This window comes from Ranitomeya imitator, chromosome 5, assembly GCF_032444005.1.
Source record: "Ranitomeya imitator isolate aRanImi1 chromosome 5, aRanImi1.pri, whole genome shotgun sequence".
NCBI classification, from domain to species: Eukaryota; Metazoa; Chordata; class Amphibia; order Anura; family Dendrobatidae; genus Ranitomeya; species Ranitomeya imitator.
In genome coordinates, this window is record NC_091286.1 from 221,865,292 (window position 1) to 221,877,827 (window position 12,536).

Here is a 12,536-nt window from a genome sequence, read left to right on the forward strand (position 1 = left end):
ACTATATGGAGGCCATCTAGTGGGCCATCATACAGTGTGGAGATTACAGTGAAGGGGCCATCATACAGTGTTGGAGCCATCAAATAGTTGGGGGCAAATAAGGGGTCAGTATACTGTGTGGATGGTACTATACAGTGAGGGGCATTATACTGTTTAGGGGAGCTGTACAGGGGGGCAGACTCGGGACATTATGAAATGTAAAGTGGGCACTTCTTGTTATAGGGGATCTCAGGTTACTGTGACTAACAAAGGGGCACACATGGCAATATTACTTTCTAGGGAGCAAAATGTGGACAGTGTTTTCTAGGGCACTTGCACCCAGCATTACTATATTCTAGAGGGTTGCTTTAGAATTTAGAAGGCACAGAGAACCGCACAGCAGGTGCAGTAATAGGTACACATACGGCAGCAGCGGCTCAGTATTGGGGTATCAGGTACAGTAATAGGGACACATACGGCAGCAGTGGCTCAGTATTGGGGTATCAGGGGCACTAATAGGGACACGTACGGCAGCAGTGGCTCAGTATTGGGGTATCAGGGGCAGTAATAGGGACACATATGGCAACAGAGGCTCAGTATTGGGGTATCAGTAGGATGAGGAGTTTGTGCAGGTTGGGAATAGATGGTGATGGGGCTGGAATATGAGAAGTGAAATGTATCTTTGTTGCATTCTCTGCAGACGAGTCGTGGCTGGGAGAAGTTGTCATGTCGGTCTGGGCCAGATGGAAAAGATGGGAAAAGTGAATGATTCCATCAGAGAACATCAGCGGTAAGACAGTATCTGTAACTATGGTATGATCTCTTACATGTTTTGTAGGGCTGGTATCTACCACTGACCATATGGCTGCTGAGGTTCTCATCCACTATTAGGGTGCGTCACCGAATTTTAATGAAGGTTACATGGTTAGGGGCCCACTCAGAAGCTTCGCCCCCCCCGAACCAAAACCCTAGCTATGCCTCTGTTGGTAACATCTGGTAAGAATTTCAAGTCAATAGCACCTTTAGAAATACATTTAGTTAGAAAATTGGCGACGTGTTCAATGCTTATTTCACCAGCTACATATAAAGCATTGCCATGTTACCTGTGCATCATAGCTGTATTTTTACACTTGAGAAAGGCCAGATATGGTCGAAACATTGCTTTGTCTTCCTATTATTCTGTTTTTTTTTCGTTTTTTTTTAAGATTATGGAATAAAAATCTAACTTTTTAAGGATTATTCTCTTTTCACCATCTTAGCCTTTGAAACCGGTGGTGTGAGGTCAATGGGACACCTGTAGCTGCATGTCTGGTTCAAATCCCAATGTAGTGCAATCTATTTATGACGTTGTGAAGTGCATAATGCAATGTAACCGGATGCCTCAATTCTTCATTCCAGGTACACAAACAGTTCAGTGTTACAGTACATTGATTTGGTGGTAGAAACATTGGTACGGCCATTTCTCTAAAGTGTCTCAGGAGCCCTTTTGAACACAATAACGGCAGGCCACATATTTCTTATGTTATTGTGAGCAGTCTACATGGCCTAAATGTGCTACCATGGCCTGAAGAGTCATATCATAAACATACTTTCCTAAATACTTGTTAAGTACGGTATAATGGTTTACATTGATTTATAATTTATTACATTGCATTTTAGATTTTTACATATACAATACCCTTTTCAAACTCCCAAAGAACATTGTCTTGTTTGGGTCATCGGTCTCCTTTGACTTTTGACTTGGATAATTTTTTATTTCTTGTACTTCCTTTCTGACTTTGTGAATAAGCTCGTGAAGACTTTTAGACTTTTCTAGCTGTGATTAAAAAAAAAAATGTTTTAATAATAATACTAATAAAAATAATAAATTTGCTGTCGGTAGCATGTTATGGAACAAAAGTAGCTAAATATTGAAAAATATTTTTGTGGAAAGAATAAATTAGATTAAATTAGCACGATTTTGCAAGTTAAAGCAAAGACTTGGCAGCAATGGCGCTGTTATACAGATTAAATCAATACATTATGTGAAGAAATCCTCTTTGTGGTTCTTCTTAAATCTGCATTTCAAATATTCTAGTAGTGAGATTTAGGTGCCCAGGGTTAGGACTGTGCTTTGGGTCTTCTGCACCTGCCTCGACCCCTCTGCCTGCCTCCGGTGTTGGAAATTTCGCACAAATGCCGTCATTGCGGTTGGTGGCTAGTACGCATGTTGATTTACTGGCAACAAAGCAGATTTCTTCACCAAATGTATCTATTTAATCTGTATTACAGCGCCATTATTGCCATATATTTACGTTAACTTGCAAAATCGTGCAGATTCTCTTTAGGTAATTGCTCCTCTGCGCTTATAAGTCTAGTAGGCAGTCATTCACAGTGATCGACAGTTATCTCTATATGCACATTAATACAGAAAAGGCTGTAAATCAAGGATTTATATCAATTTATATAAAAAAAATACAAGTAAAGCTCTCTGCTGCATCTGACAGACGATGGCCATCAATACAGTTGTGCTAAAAAGTTTACATACCCCGGTAGAAGTTTTGCTTTCTTGGCCTTTTTTTCAGAGAATATGAATGATAACACCAAAACTATTTTTCTCCACTCATGGTTAGTGGTTGGGTGATGCAATTTATTGTCATACTACTGTGTTTTCTCTTTTTAAATCATAATGACAGCCCCACACATTCAAATTACCCTGATCAAAAGTTCACATACCCTGGTGATTTTGGCCTGATAACATGAACAGCAGTTGACAAAAATGGGTTTGAATGGCTACTAAAGGTAATATCCTCACCTGTGACCTGTTTGCTTGTAATCAGTGTGTGTGAGTTTCTAGGATCCAGACAGACTCTTGCATCTTGCATCCAGCCATTGACATTTCTGGATTGTGAATCATGGGGAAAGCAAAGGAATTGTAAATGGATCTATGGGAAAAGGTAGTTGAACTGTATAAAACAGGAAAGGGATACAAAAGGATATCCAAGGAATTGATAATGCCAGTCAGCAGCGTTCAAACTGTGATTTACATATGGAAAATCAGGGGCTCTGTAAAAAACAAAACCACGGTCAGGTAGACAAACAAAAATGTCGCCCAGAACTGCCAGGAAAATTGTTCGAGATGCAAAGAAAAACCCTCAAATAACATCAGCTGAAATACAGGACTCTATAAAAACTAGTTGTGTGGCTGCTTCAAAAAGGAGGCACTTGAAGAAAAATGGACTGCATGGTCGAGTCGCCAGAAGAAAGCTATTACTGTGCAAATGCCACAAATTATCTCTCCTGTAATATGCAAAACAGCACAGAGACAAGCCTCAAAACTTCTGGAACGAGATAATTTGGAGTGATGAGACCAAAATTGAACTTTTTGGCCACAACCATACACGTTACATTTGGAGAGAAGTCAACAAGGCCTATAATGAAAGGAACACCATTCCTACTGTAAAGCACAGAGGTGGATCGCTGATGTTTTGGGGATGTGTGAGCTACAAAGGCACAGAAAACTTGGTTAAAGTTGAAGGAAAGATGAATGCAGCACGTTATCAGCAAATACTGGAGGCAAATTTGCACTCATCAGCCCGGAAGCTGCGCATGAGATGTATTTGGACATTCCAACATGACAACGATCCAAAATACAAGTCCATGTCATTGGCTACAGCAGAACAAAGTGAAGGTTCTGGAGTGGGCATCTCGGTCTCCTGACCTCAATATCATTGAGACACTCTGGGGAGATCTCAAGCGCGCAGTTCATGCTAGACAGCCCAGGAATTTACCGGAACTGTAGGCTTTTTGCCAAAAAGAGTGGGCAGCTTTCCCATCTAAGAAAATAAAGAACATCATCCACAACTACCACAAAAGGCTTCAAGCTGCCATTGATGTTAGAGGGGGCAATACACGGTATTAAGAAATGGGGTATGTGAACTTTTGATCAGGGTCATTTGGAAGTTTTGGGTTGTCATTATGATTTAAAAAGAGAAAACACAGTAGTTTGACAATAAATAGCTTCACCCAATCACTGACCATGAATGGAGAAAAAGTTTTGGTGTTATAATTCATATTCTCTGAAAAAAGGCCAAGAAAGCAAAAATTCGGCAGTGGTATGTAAACTTTTGAACACAACTGTAGATCCCATTTTCTTATATTGAGGCCCATCTATGTTCCTTGTGTCGTTAGAAAAAACAGTACTGCATGCAACCTTATGGAATCTGTTCCAACAAAACTATAAATCTGATCAGTGTCTTCTGCTCATCAGTACAGCAGAATATTCAATGTGGCAAATTCCCTTTTAACACGTGTAAAGTGGCCAAAGAATACATGTTGCTTTCATAATTCAAGTTTAAATATGTCCTTTAATTAATACCTCACTAGCAATATGGATAGCCGTATCTGAATGACTTCTCCTTTCCTTTCTTCTTTCTGCACTCTTCCCATAATCTGTGCTTAAGTAACATTTATCAGTCATATCATTCTGTGACTTAGAAATTTCTAATGGAAGAAAATAAATTAGTCAATAATAATCCATGCACATTTTGGTATTAAACATTTTTATAGGTTCTGCAGTTGTGAAATATAAAAACCTAAAGCGATAAACTGGAATATAAGTTGGTGTGCATGTTCACACTGGCCACTAAACAGTCAAAACCCAAGATAAAAACATAATAAGCAAATATCCTGCCAGTAAATAAATAACAAGCAATAGTGCATAAAAATAATGTAGGGTGCTTTGTAGGGATGAACAGACCTTTGGAAGTTCGAGTTCAGACGAACATGAGTCCAAATTTAGGTTCGGGTATCCAAAGTCGACCCCAGACCAGAACCCCATATAAGTCAATAGGGACCTGAACTTTGGTGCTGTAAAATGGCTGTAAAATGGGATAGGGGGTGGAAAAACAAAGCAAAATGGGGGTAAGAGCAGGACAATTGCCCTGCAAACAATTGTGGATAGTAAAATAACTTAAAATAACATAGAATAAAAAAAATAAAAAGTAAAACTCTTGAACCAGGAGTCGAAGGTCCAAGTGGAGGAGTGGAGCAGTGTCTCTCAATGTCCCCACATCCAGCCCCTCATAATGCCTCCACATTCAACCCCTAATAATATCCCAACAGGCAGCCCCTCATAACGTCCACACAGCCAGCCCCTCATAATATCTCCACATCCAGACCCTCATAATGTCCCTACAACCATTCCTTCATAACATCCCCACTGCCAGCCCCTCATAATGCCCTCACATTTAGCCTCTCATAATGTTCACAAAGCCAGCCGATCATTACGTCCCCACATCCAGCCCCTCATAACGTCCCTACAGTCAGCCCCTCATAATGTACCTACAGCCAGCCCCTCAAAATGCCCCCACAGACAGATCTCATAATGCCCCCACTTCCAGCCCCTCATCTCCCCAGAGCCAGTTCCTCATAATGTCCCCACAGCTTGCTCCTCACAATGTTTCCACTGCCAGCCCCTCATATTGCCCCCACACCCAGCCCTCATAATGTCCCTCCACCCAGCCCCTCATATGGTCCCTACAGCCAACCCCTCAGAATGCTCCCACGTCTAGCCCCTCATAATGCCACCACATCCAGCCCCTCATAACGTCCACACAGCCAGACCCTCATAATGTTCCCATATCCAGCAACTACAGAAAGTCCCTCATAACGTACCTACAACCACATCTCATAATGTCCCTACATCCAGTCCTTCATGATGCCCTCACATCCAACCCCTCATAACATCTCTACAGCCAGTACCTCATAACATACCTACAACCAGATCTCATAACGCCCCCACATCCAGCCCCTCATAATGTCCCCACAGCCAATCCCTCATGTGCTCCCCACATCAGCCCCTCATAATGACCCCACATCCAACCCCCCTAATGTCCACACAGCCAGCCCCTTATAATGTCCTCACATCCAGCTCCTCATATGGTCCCCACAGCCAGCCCCTCATAATGCCACCAAAGCAAGCCCCTCATAACAACCTCACATCCAGCCCAACTAATGCCAACACACCCAGCCCCTCATAACGTCACCACACCCAGCCCCTCATAACATACCCACACCCAGCCCCTCATAACGTCCACACAGCCAGCACCTCGTAATGCCCCCATATCCAGCAACTCATAACATCTCTACAGAAAGTCCCTCATAACGTACCTACAACCACATCTCATAATGTCCCCACATCCAGTCCTTCATCATGCCCCATATCCAGACCCTCATAACGTCTCTACAGCCAGTCCCTCATAACATACCTACCGCCAGATCTCATAATGCCCCCACATTCAGCCTCTCATAATGTCCCCACAGCCAATCCCTCAAATGATCCCCACATCAGCTCCTCATAATGGCAACACATCAAGCCCCCCTAATGTCCACACATCCAGCCCCCCATAATGTCCACACAGCCAGCCCCTTATAATGTTCTCACATCCAGGTCCTCATATGATCCCCACAGCCAGCCCCTCATAATGCCAGCACAGCAACCCCCTCCTAATGACCCCACATTCAGCCCTCCATAATGTCCACACAGCCAGCCCTTCATAATGTCCATACAGCCAGCCCTTCATAATAACCCCACATCCAGATCTCTTAATGCCTCCACATCCAGCCCCCATAATGTCCACAGTCAGCATCTCAATGTCCCCATATCCAGTTCCTCATAATGCCACCACATTCAGTCCCTCATATTGTTCTCACATCCAGCCCCTCATAATGTTTCCACATCCAGCTCTCATAATGCCCCCACAGCCATCCCTCATAATGTCCCCACAGCCAGACCCTATACATTTTATTTCCTCTGCTCAGGTCCATAACCTTACATTTATATACACTAAATTTAATTTGCCATTTCTCAGCCCAAGACTGCAACTTACATAAATCCTTCTGTAATATTAAAATATCCTCCTCTGTGCTAACTACCCTGCATTTAGTATCAGCTGCAAATAGTATAATTCTACAGTACTCTGTATGCCCCCTAGAAGGTCATTAATAAATATATTAATAAGAAGAGGGCACAATACTGACCCCTGTGGTACCCCACTGCTAACTGTGACGCAATCCAAGTGTGTTCCATGAACAAACACCCTTTGTTTCCTATAACTAAGCCAGTTGTTAACCCAGTTACACATCTTTTCCCTAGTCCCATATTTTCTCATTTTACACACTAACATTTTGTGTGGCACTGTATCAAACGCCATTGAAAAGACCATATAGACAAGATCCACTGCTTTTGCCTGGTTCAGTCTGGAATTTACCTCCTCATAGAAGTTGAGCAGATTAGTTAAACAGGACTGATCCCTCATAAAACCATGCTGATGTTGGGTAATGAGGTTATTCTTATTGAGATACTCCAGCATAGCATCTCTTAGGAAACTTTCAAGTACCGTATTTTCCAGTGTATGAGACGACCCCCTACTTTTCCAGTTAAAATATACAATCTTCTCAAAAGTCGGGGGTTGTCTTTAATGCCGGGTGTCGTCTTATAGGGTGGGTGCGAAGCAATCTGCGGTCGACGTATATAGTGGGGGGAGTGGTCCCGATGACGAGGTGAGGGAGCGCCTCACCAGGAAGGTGTAAGTGAAGCAAACTGTCAGCGTCTGGGATGCCAGGGGTATGCAAAAAAGAGAGAGAGCGATGCTGTGCCTAGAAAAACTCCTCTTTCACTCATCTGGCTCACCCTTGTATCCTATTATCTCCTTCTCTGCTTCACTTACACCTTCCCGGTGAGGTGCCCCCTCTCCTTGTCATTGGGGTCGCTCCCCCCACAATATGCGGCGACCGCAGATTACTCCGCATCTGCCCTATAAGACGACACATGGCGTATAAGACGATACCCGACTTTTGAGAAGATTTTCAGTGGTTAAAAAGTAGTCTTATACGCCAGAAAATACAGTATTTTACCCACAGTAGAAGTTAAATTTACCGGCCTGTAATTTCCAGGCTCAGATTTTGTACCCTTTTTGGATATTGTCACCACATTTGCTATTCGCCAGTCCTGAGGTACAGACACTATTTTTATGAATTCTGTGAATATTAAAAACAACATCTTATCACTGTACTTAATTCTTGCAGTACTCGGGGGTTTATGCTATACGGGCACAGTGATTAGTCTACTTTAGTGATTTTGAGGCGGTTCCGTACTTCATGCTAGGTTAACCAGAGGTGACATTTAGTGGAGAATATCTAGTATCCCTGATAATGTCATCTGTCATGGGATTTTCTTATATATAAATATTGAAGAGAAAAGGAAGGTTAGCAGATTGGCCCTTCCATCATCTTCTTCCACCATTTCACGCAGACTATTTTTGAGGGGATCAACACTACCATTTTTCAGTTTCTTACTGTACATATAGCTGAATAATATTTTTGGATTATTTCTATTTTCTACAACTTTATTTAGCCATAGTGGTTTCCTCTTAGTTCTAGCCTGTTTATTCGCCTTGGGGTATACAACGGGGAAAAGTTCTCCCACTTAAAAAGATGAGAGAGGCCTGTAATTGACATCATAGGTAGACCACAACTATGAGAGTAAAAATGAGAAAACCAATCCAGAAAATCACCTTGTCTGATGTGGCAAGATTTATTTAGCAAATTATGGTGGAAAATAAGTATTTGGTCATTAACAAAAGTTCATCTCAATATTTTGTTATATATCCTTTGATGGCAATGATAGAGGTCAAACGTTTTCTGTAAGTATTCACAGGGTTGGCACACACTGTTGGTGGTATGTTGGCCCATTCCTCCATGCAGATCTCCTGCATGGAGGAATGGAGCAGTGATGTTTTGGGCCTGTCGCTGGGCAACACGGACTTTCAACTCCATCCAAAGGTTTTCTATGGGGTTGAGGTCTGGAGACTGGACTTATGCTCCCTGCAGATGATTGCACATGATACATTCAGCAGGTCTCTGAAGACTGTCCTTCCATGTTCTCTGTGCTGCTGCTGCTGCCTCCACTCCTCCTGAGGCCCGACTGCTGGAGGATGAGAGTGGCACACTAATACACAGAGCGGTCGAGAATGAGGAGACTTTGCTGAAGACCTGTGCAGGGGGGGCCAGTTTTAGACAAAGTAGGGCCCTGAGCAAATGTTTAAAGTGGGGCCCCAAATGCTTACATATTGCACCATCACACAAAAAAATTTCAGTTGTATTTACATGCGCTGAGTTCAGACCGTTAAACGAGTGATCAACAATACTGAAGTCATTCGACGCTTGTTGCCGAGTTTCTTTACACAGGCAGAGGAAAAATAATGGGGACAGACAGTCCTCGATACAGTATAATGCAGGTCCCATGTAGTACATATAGTACTCCTCATGGTCATTGATAGAGTATAATGCAGCCCTGTCAGAGGATAATGCAGTCCCCCTCATAGAGTATTCTTCAGCCCCCCTCAGAGTATACTGCAACCCCCCTCAGAGTATAATGCAGTCCCCTCACAGAGTATAATGCAGCCACACACATAGTATAATGTAGCCCCCTCAAAGACTATAATGTAGTCCCCTCAGAGAGGTTAATGCAGCCCCTTAGAGTATAAGGCATCATCCTCAGAGTATACCGCAGCTCCCGTCAGAGTATAATGCAGTCCACTCCCCCTCAGAGTTTAATGCACCCCTCCTCAGAGTATAATGCAGCCCCCCTCATAGAGAATACTGCAGCCCCCTCATAGAGTATACTGCAGCCCCCTCAGAGAATACTGCAGCTCCCCTCAGAGTATGATGCAAGCCCCTCAGAGTAAAATGCAGCCTCCTCAGAGTATAATGCAGTCCCCTCAGAGTATAATGCAGCCCTCCACACACACACAGAATAATACAGCCCCCCATACACACAGTATAATACAGCCACACACAGTATAGTGCAGTCGCCACACACAGTATTATGCCACCCCCCTCACACACAGTATAATGCAGCCCCCACTCACAGTATAATGCAGCCCCCACACACAGTATAATGCAGCACCCCCACAGTATAATGCAGCCCCCACACACAGTATAATGCAGCCCCTCCACTCACAGTATAGTGCAGCCCCCCACTCACACAGTATAGTGCAGCCTCCCACATACAGTATAATGCAGCTCCTACTCAAAGTATAATGAAGCCCCCCATACAGTATAGTGAAACCCCCACACACAGTATAACGCAGCCCCACACACAGTATAATGCAGCTCTCCACTCACAGTATAATGCAGCCTCCCCATACAGTATAGTGAAACCCCCCACACACAGAATAACACAGCCCCACACATAGTATAATGCAGGCAGTCCCCCCACACAGTATAATATAGCCCCCTCACTCACCGTATAATGCAACCCCCACACATACAGTATAGTCCAGCCCCTACACAGTATAATACAGCCCCCCACACACATACAGTATAATGCAGCCTCCCTACTCACACAGTATAGTGCAACACCCCACACACAGTATAATGTAGCCCCACATGCAGTATAATGCATCCCCCACTCACATTATAATGCAGCCCCCTACTCACACAGTATAGTGTAGCCACCACACACAGTATAATACAGCCACACACACATAGTATACTGCAGCCCCCACACACAGTATGATGCAGCCCCCCACACATAGTATAATGCATCTCCCCCACTCACACAGTATAATGGAGCCCCCCACTCACACACAGTATAGTGCAGTCCACACACACAGTATAGTGCAGTCCACACACACAAACAGTATAATGCATACATATATAAACATACACAATACTCACCTTTCCTCCTCGTTCTCTGGCTTCTGCAGTGCATCTCATTGGCTCCACTGCTGGCACAGTGTGGCGCATGATGAAGTGACATTATTGCGCAACCGCTGAGTCACAAGCAGAGGGGGAGTGATTGGACAAGGAGCATCATCTGGCGCTCTCTCCTTCATCACTGCTTTCAACTGTATCGGCATCTTTGATGCCGATAAGTTAAAGGTGTGATTTGGGGGGAGGCACTGGACCCCATAGTGACCTCGTACATGCCACTGGCTGGGGGCACCTGGAGGAGTAGGGACCCTAGGCAGCTGCCTGGTCTGCCTGCCCCTAGCGCCAGCCCTGCTCCTATGTAACAGCAGACATTGAGGCATCCTCTGTGTGGAACAACACACAACTTTTGCAGAGGTGGATGCTTCTCTAGACTCCTGGGACCCATAGCAGCATGTGGTTTGCCACTATGGACAGTATGCCCCTGGCACAGTGTGGTCTTCCACTATGGACTGTACGCCTCTGGCGCAGTGTGGTCTGCCACTGTAGACTGGACTGTATACTCCTGGCACAGCGTGGTCAGCCACTATGAACCATACACCCCTGGCGTAGCGTGGTCTGCCACTATGGACTGTACGCCCTTGGTGCAGCGTGGTCTGTCACTATGGATCTTACGTCCCTGGCAGAGCAGTGTGGTCTGCCACTATGGACCGTATGCCCCTGGCAGAGCAGCATGGTCTGCCACTATGCACCATACGCCCCTGGCACAGCGTGGTCTGTCACTATGGACTGTACACCCCTGGCAGAGCAGCATGGTCTGCCACTATGGACCGTACACCCATGGCGCAGCATGGTCTGCCATTATGGACCTTAGCCACTGGCAGAGCAGCGTGGTCTGCCACTATGGACCGTGCACCCCTGCTATCAGTATTTTATTATTCTTTCTTCCTCCCCTTATCTCCACCCACAGAGACTCTACATTTCCATCAGCTTCACATATATTATTACATGGGATGGGTTTTAGGGACAGTTTTACATATAAACAAACCCCTCCCTTATTTTTACAGTCATACCTGAAAAGACTATAGCCCTTTAACCCCTTAGTGAACAAGCCAATTTTTTACCTTAATGACCATGCCAATTTTTACAATTCTGACCACTGTCATTTTATGAGGTAATAGCTCTGGAACGCTTCAATGGATCCCATTGATTCTGACATTATTTTTTCATGACATATTGTACTTCATGCTAGTGGTAAAATTTCTTCGATATGACTTGTGTTTATTTATTAAAAAAAAACATACATTTGGCAAAAAAATTTAAAATTTTGCAAATGTCAAACTTTGAATTTTTGTGCATTTAAATCAGAGAGTTATGTCACACAAAATAGTTACCGTAATAAATAGCATTTCCCACATGTCTACTTAATATCAGCACACTTTTTAAAACAAAATTTTTTTTTTTTTTTGGTAAGACGTTATAAGGTTTAAAAGTTGACCAGCCAATTCTCATTTTTTCAACAACATTTACAAAGCCATTTTTGTTAGGGACAACCTCACATTTGAAGTGACTCCAAGGGGCCTGTATGACAGAAAGTACCCAGAAGTGACACATTATAAAATCTATAACCCTCAAGGTTCTCAAACCACATTCAAGAAGTTTTTTAACCCTTCAGTTGCTTTATTAGAACCGAAGCAATGTGGAAGGAAAAATTAACATTTCAGTTTTTTCCACAAAAATTAATTTAGAACCAAACTTTTTATTTTCACAAGGGTAACAAGAGAAAATGGACCACAACAATTGTTGTGCAATTTGTCCTGAGTACCCTGATTCCCCTGATATGTGGAGGAAGTCTACTGTTT

The 12,536-nt window shown here is 43.6% G+C and overlaps 1 protein-coding gene across 2 annotated transcripts in view; it reads right to left on the bottom strand.

Annotated features, from left to right (window-relative positions):
- The window catches only part of SYTL3 (synaptotagmin like 3), a 321,014-nt gene that overhangs the window by 128,337 nt on the left and 180,141 nt on the right, over positions 1-12,536 (bottom strand). For both annotated transcript variants that reach the window (XM_069725923.1, XM_069725924.1), the window contains exons 8-9: positions 4,337-4,461; positions 1,658-1,795 (exon numbers count right to left, since the gene is read on the bottom strand). In XM_069725923.1, coding sequence (XP_069582024.1) covers positions 1,658-1,795; positions 4,337-4,461 — 263 coding nt within the window. The remainder of the gene's footprint in view (positions 1-1,657; positions 1,796-4,336; positions 4,462-12,536) is intronic.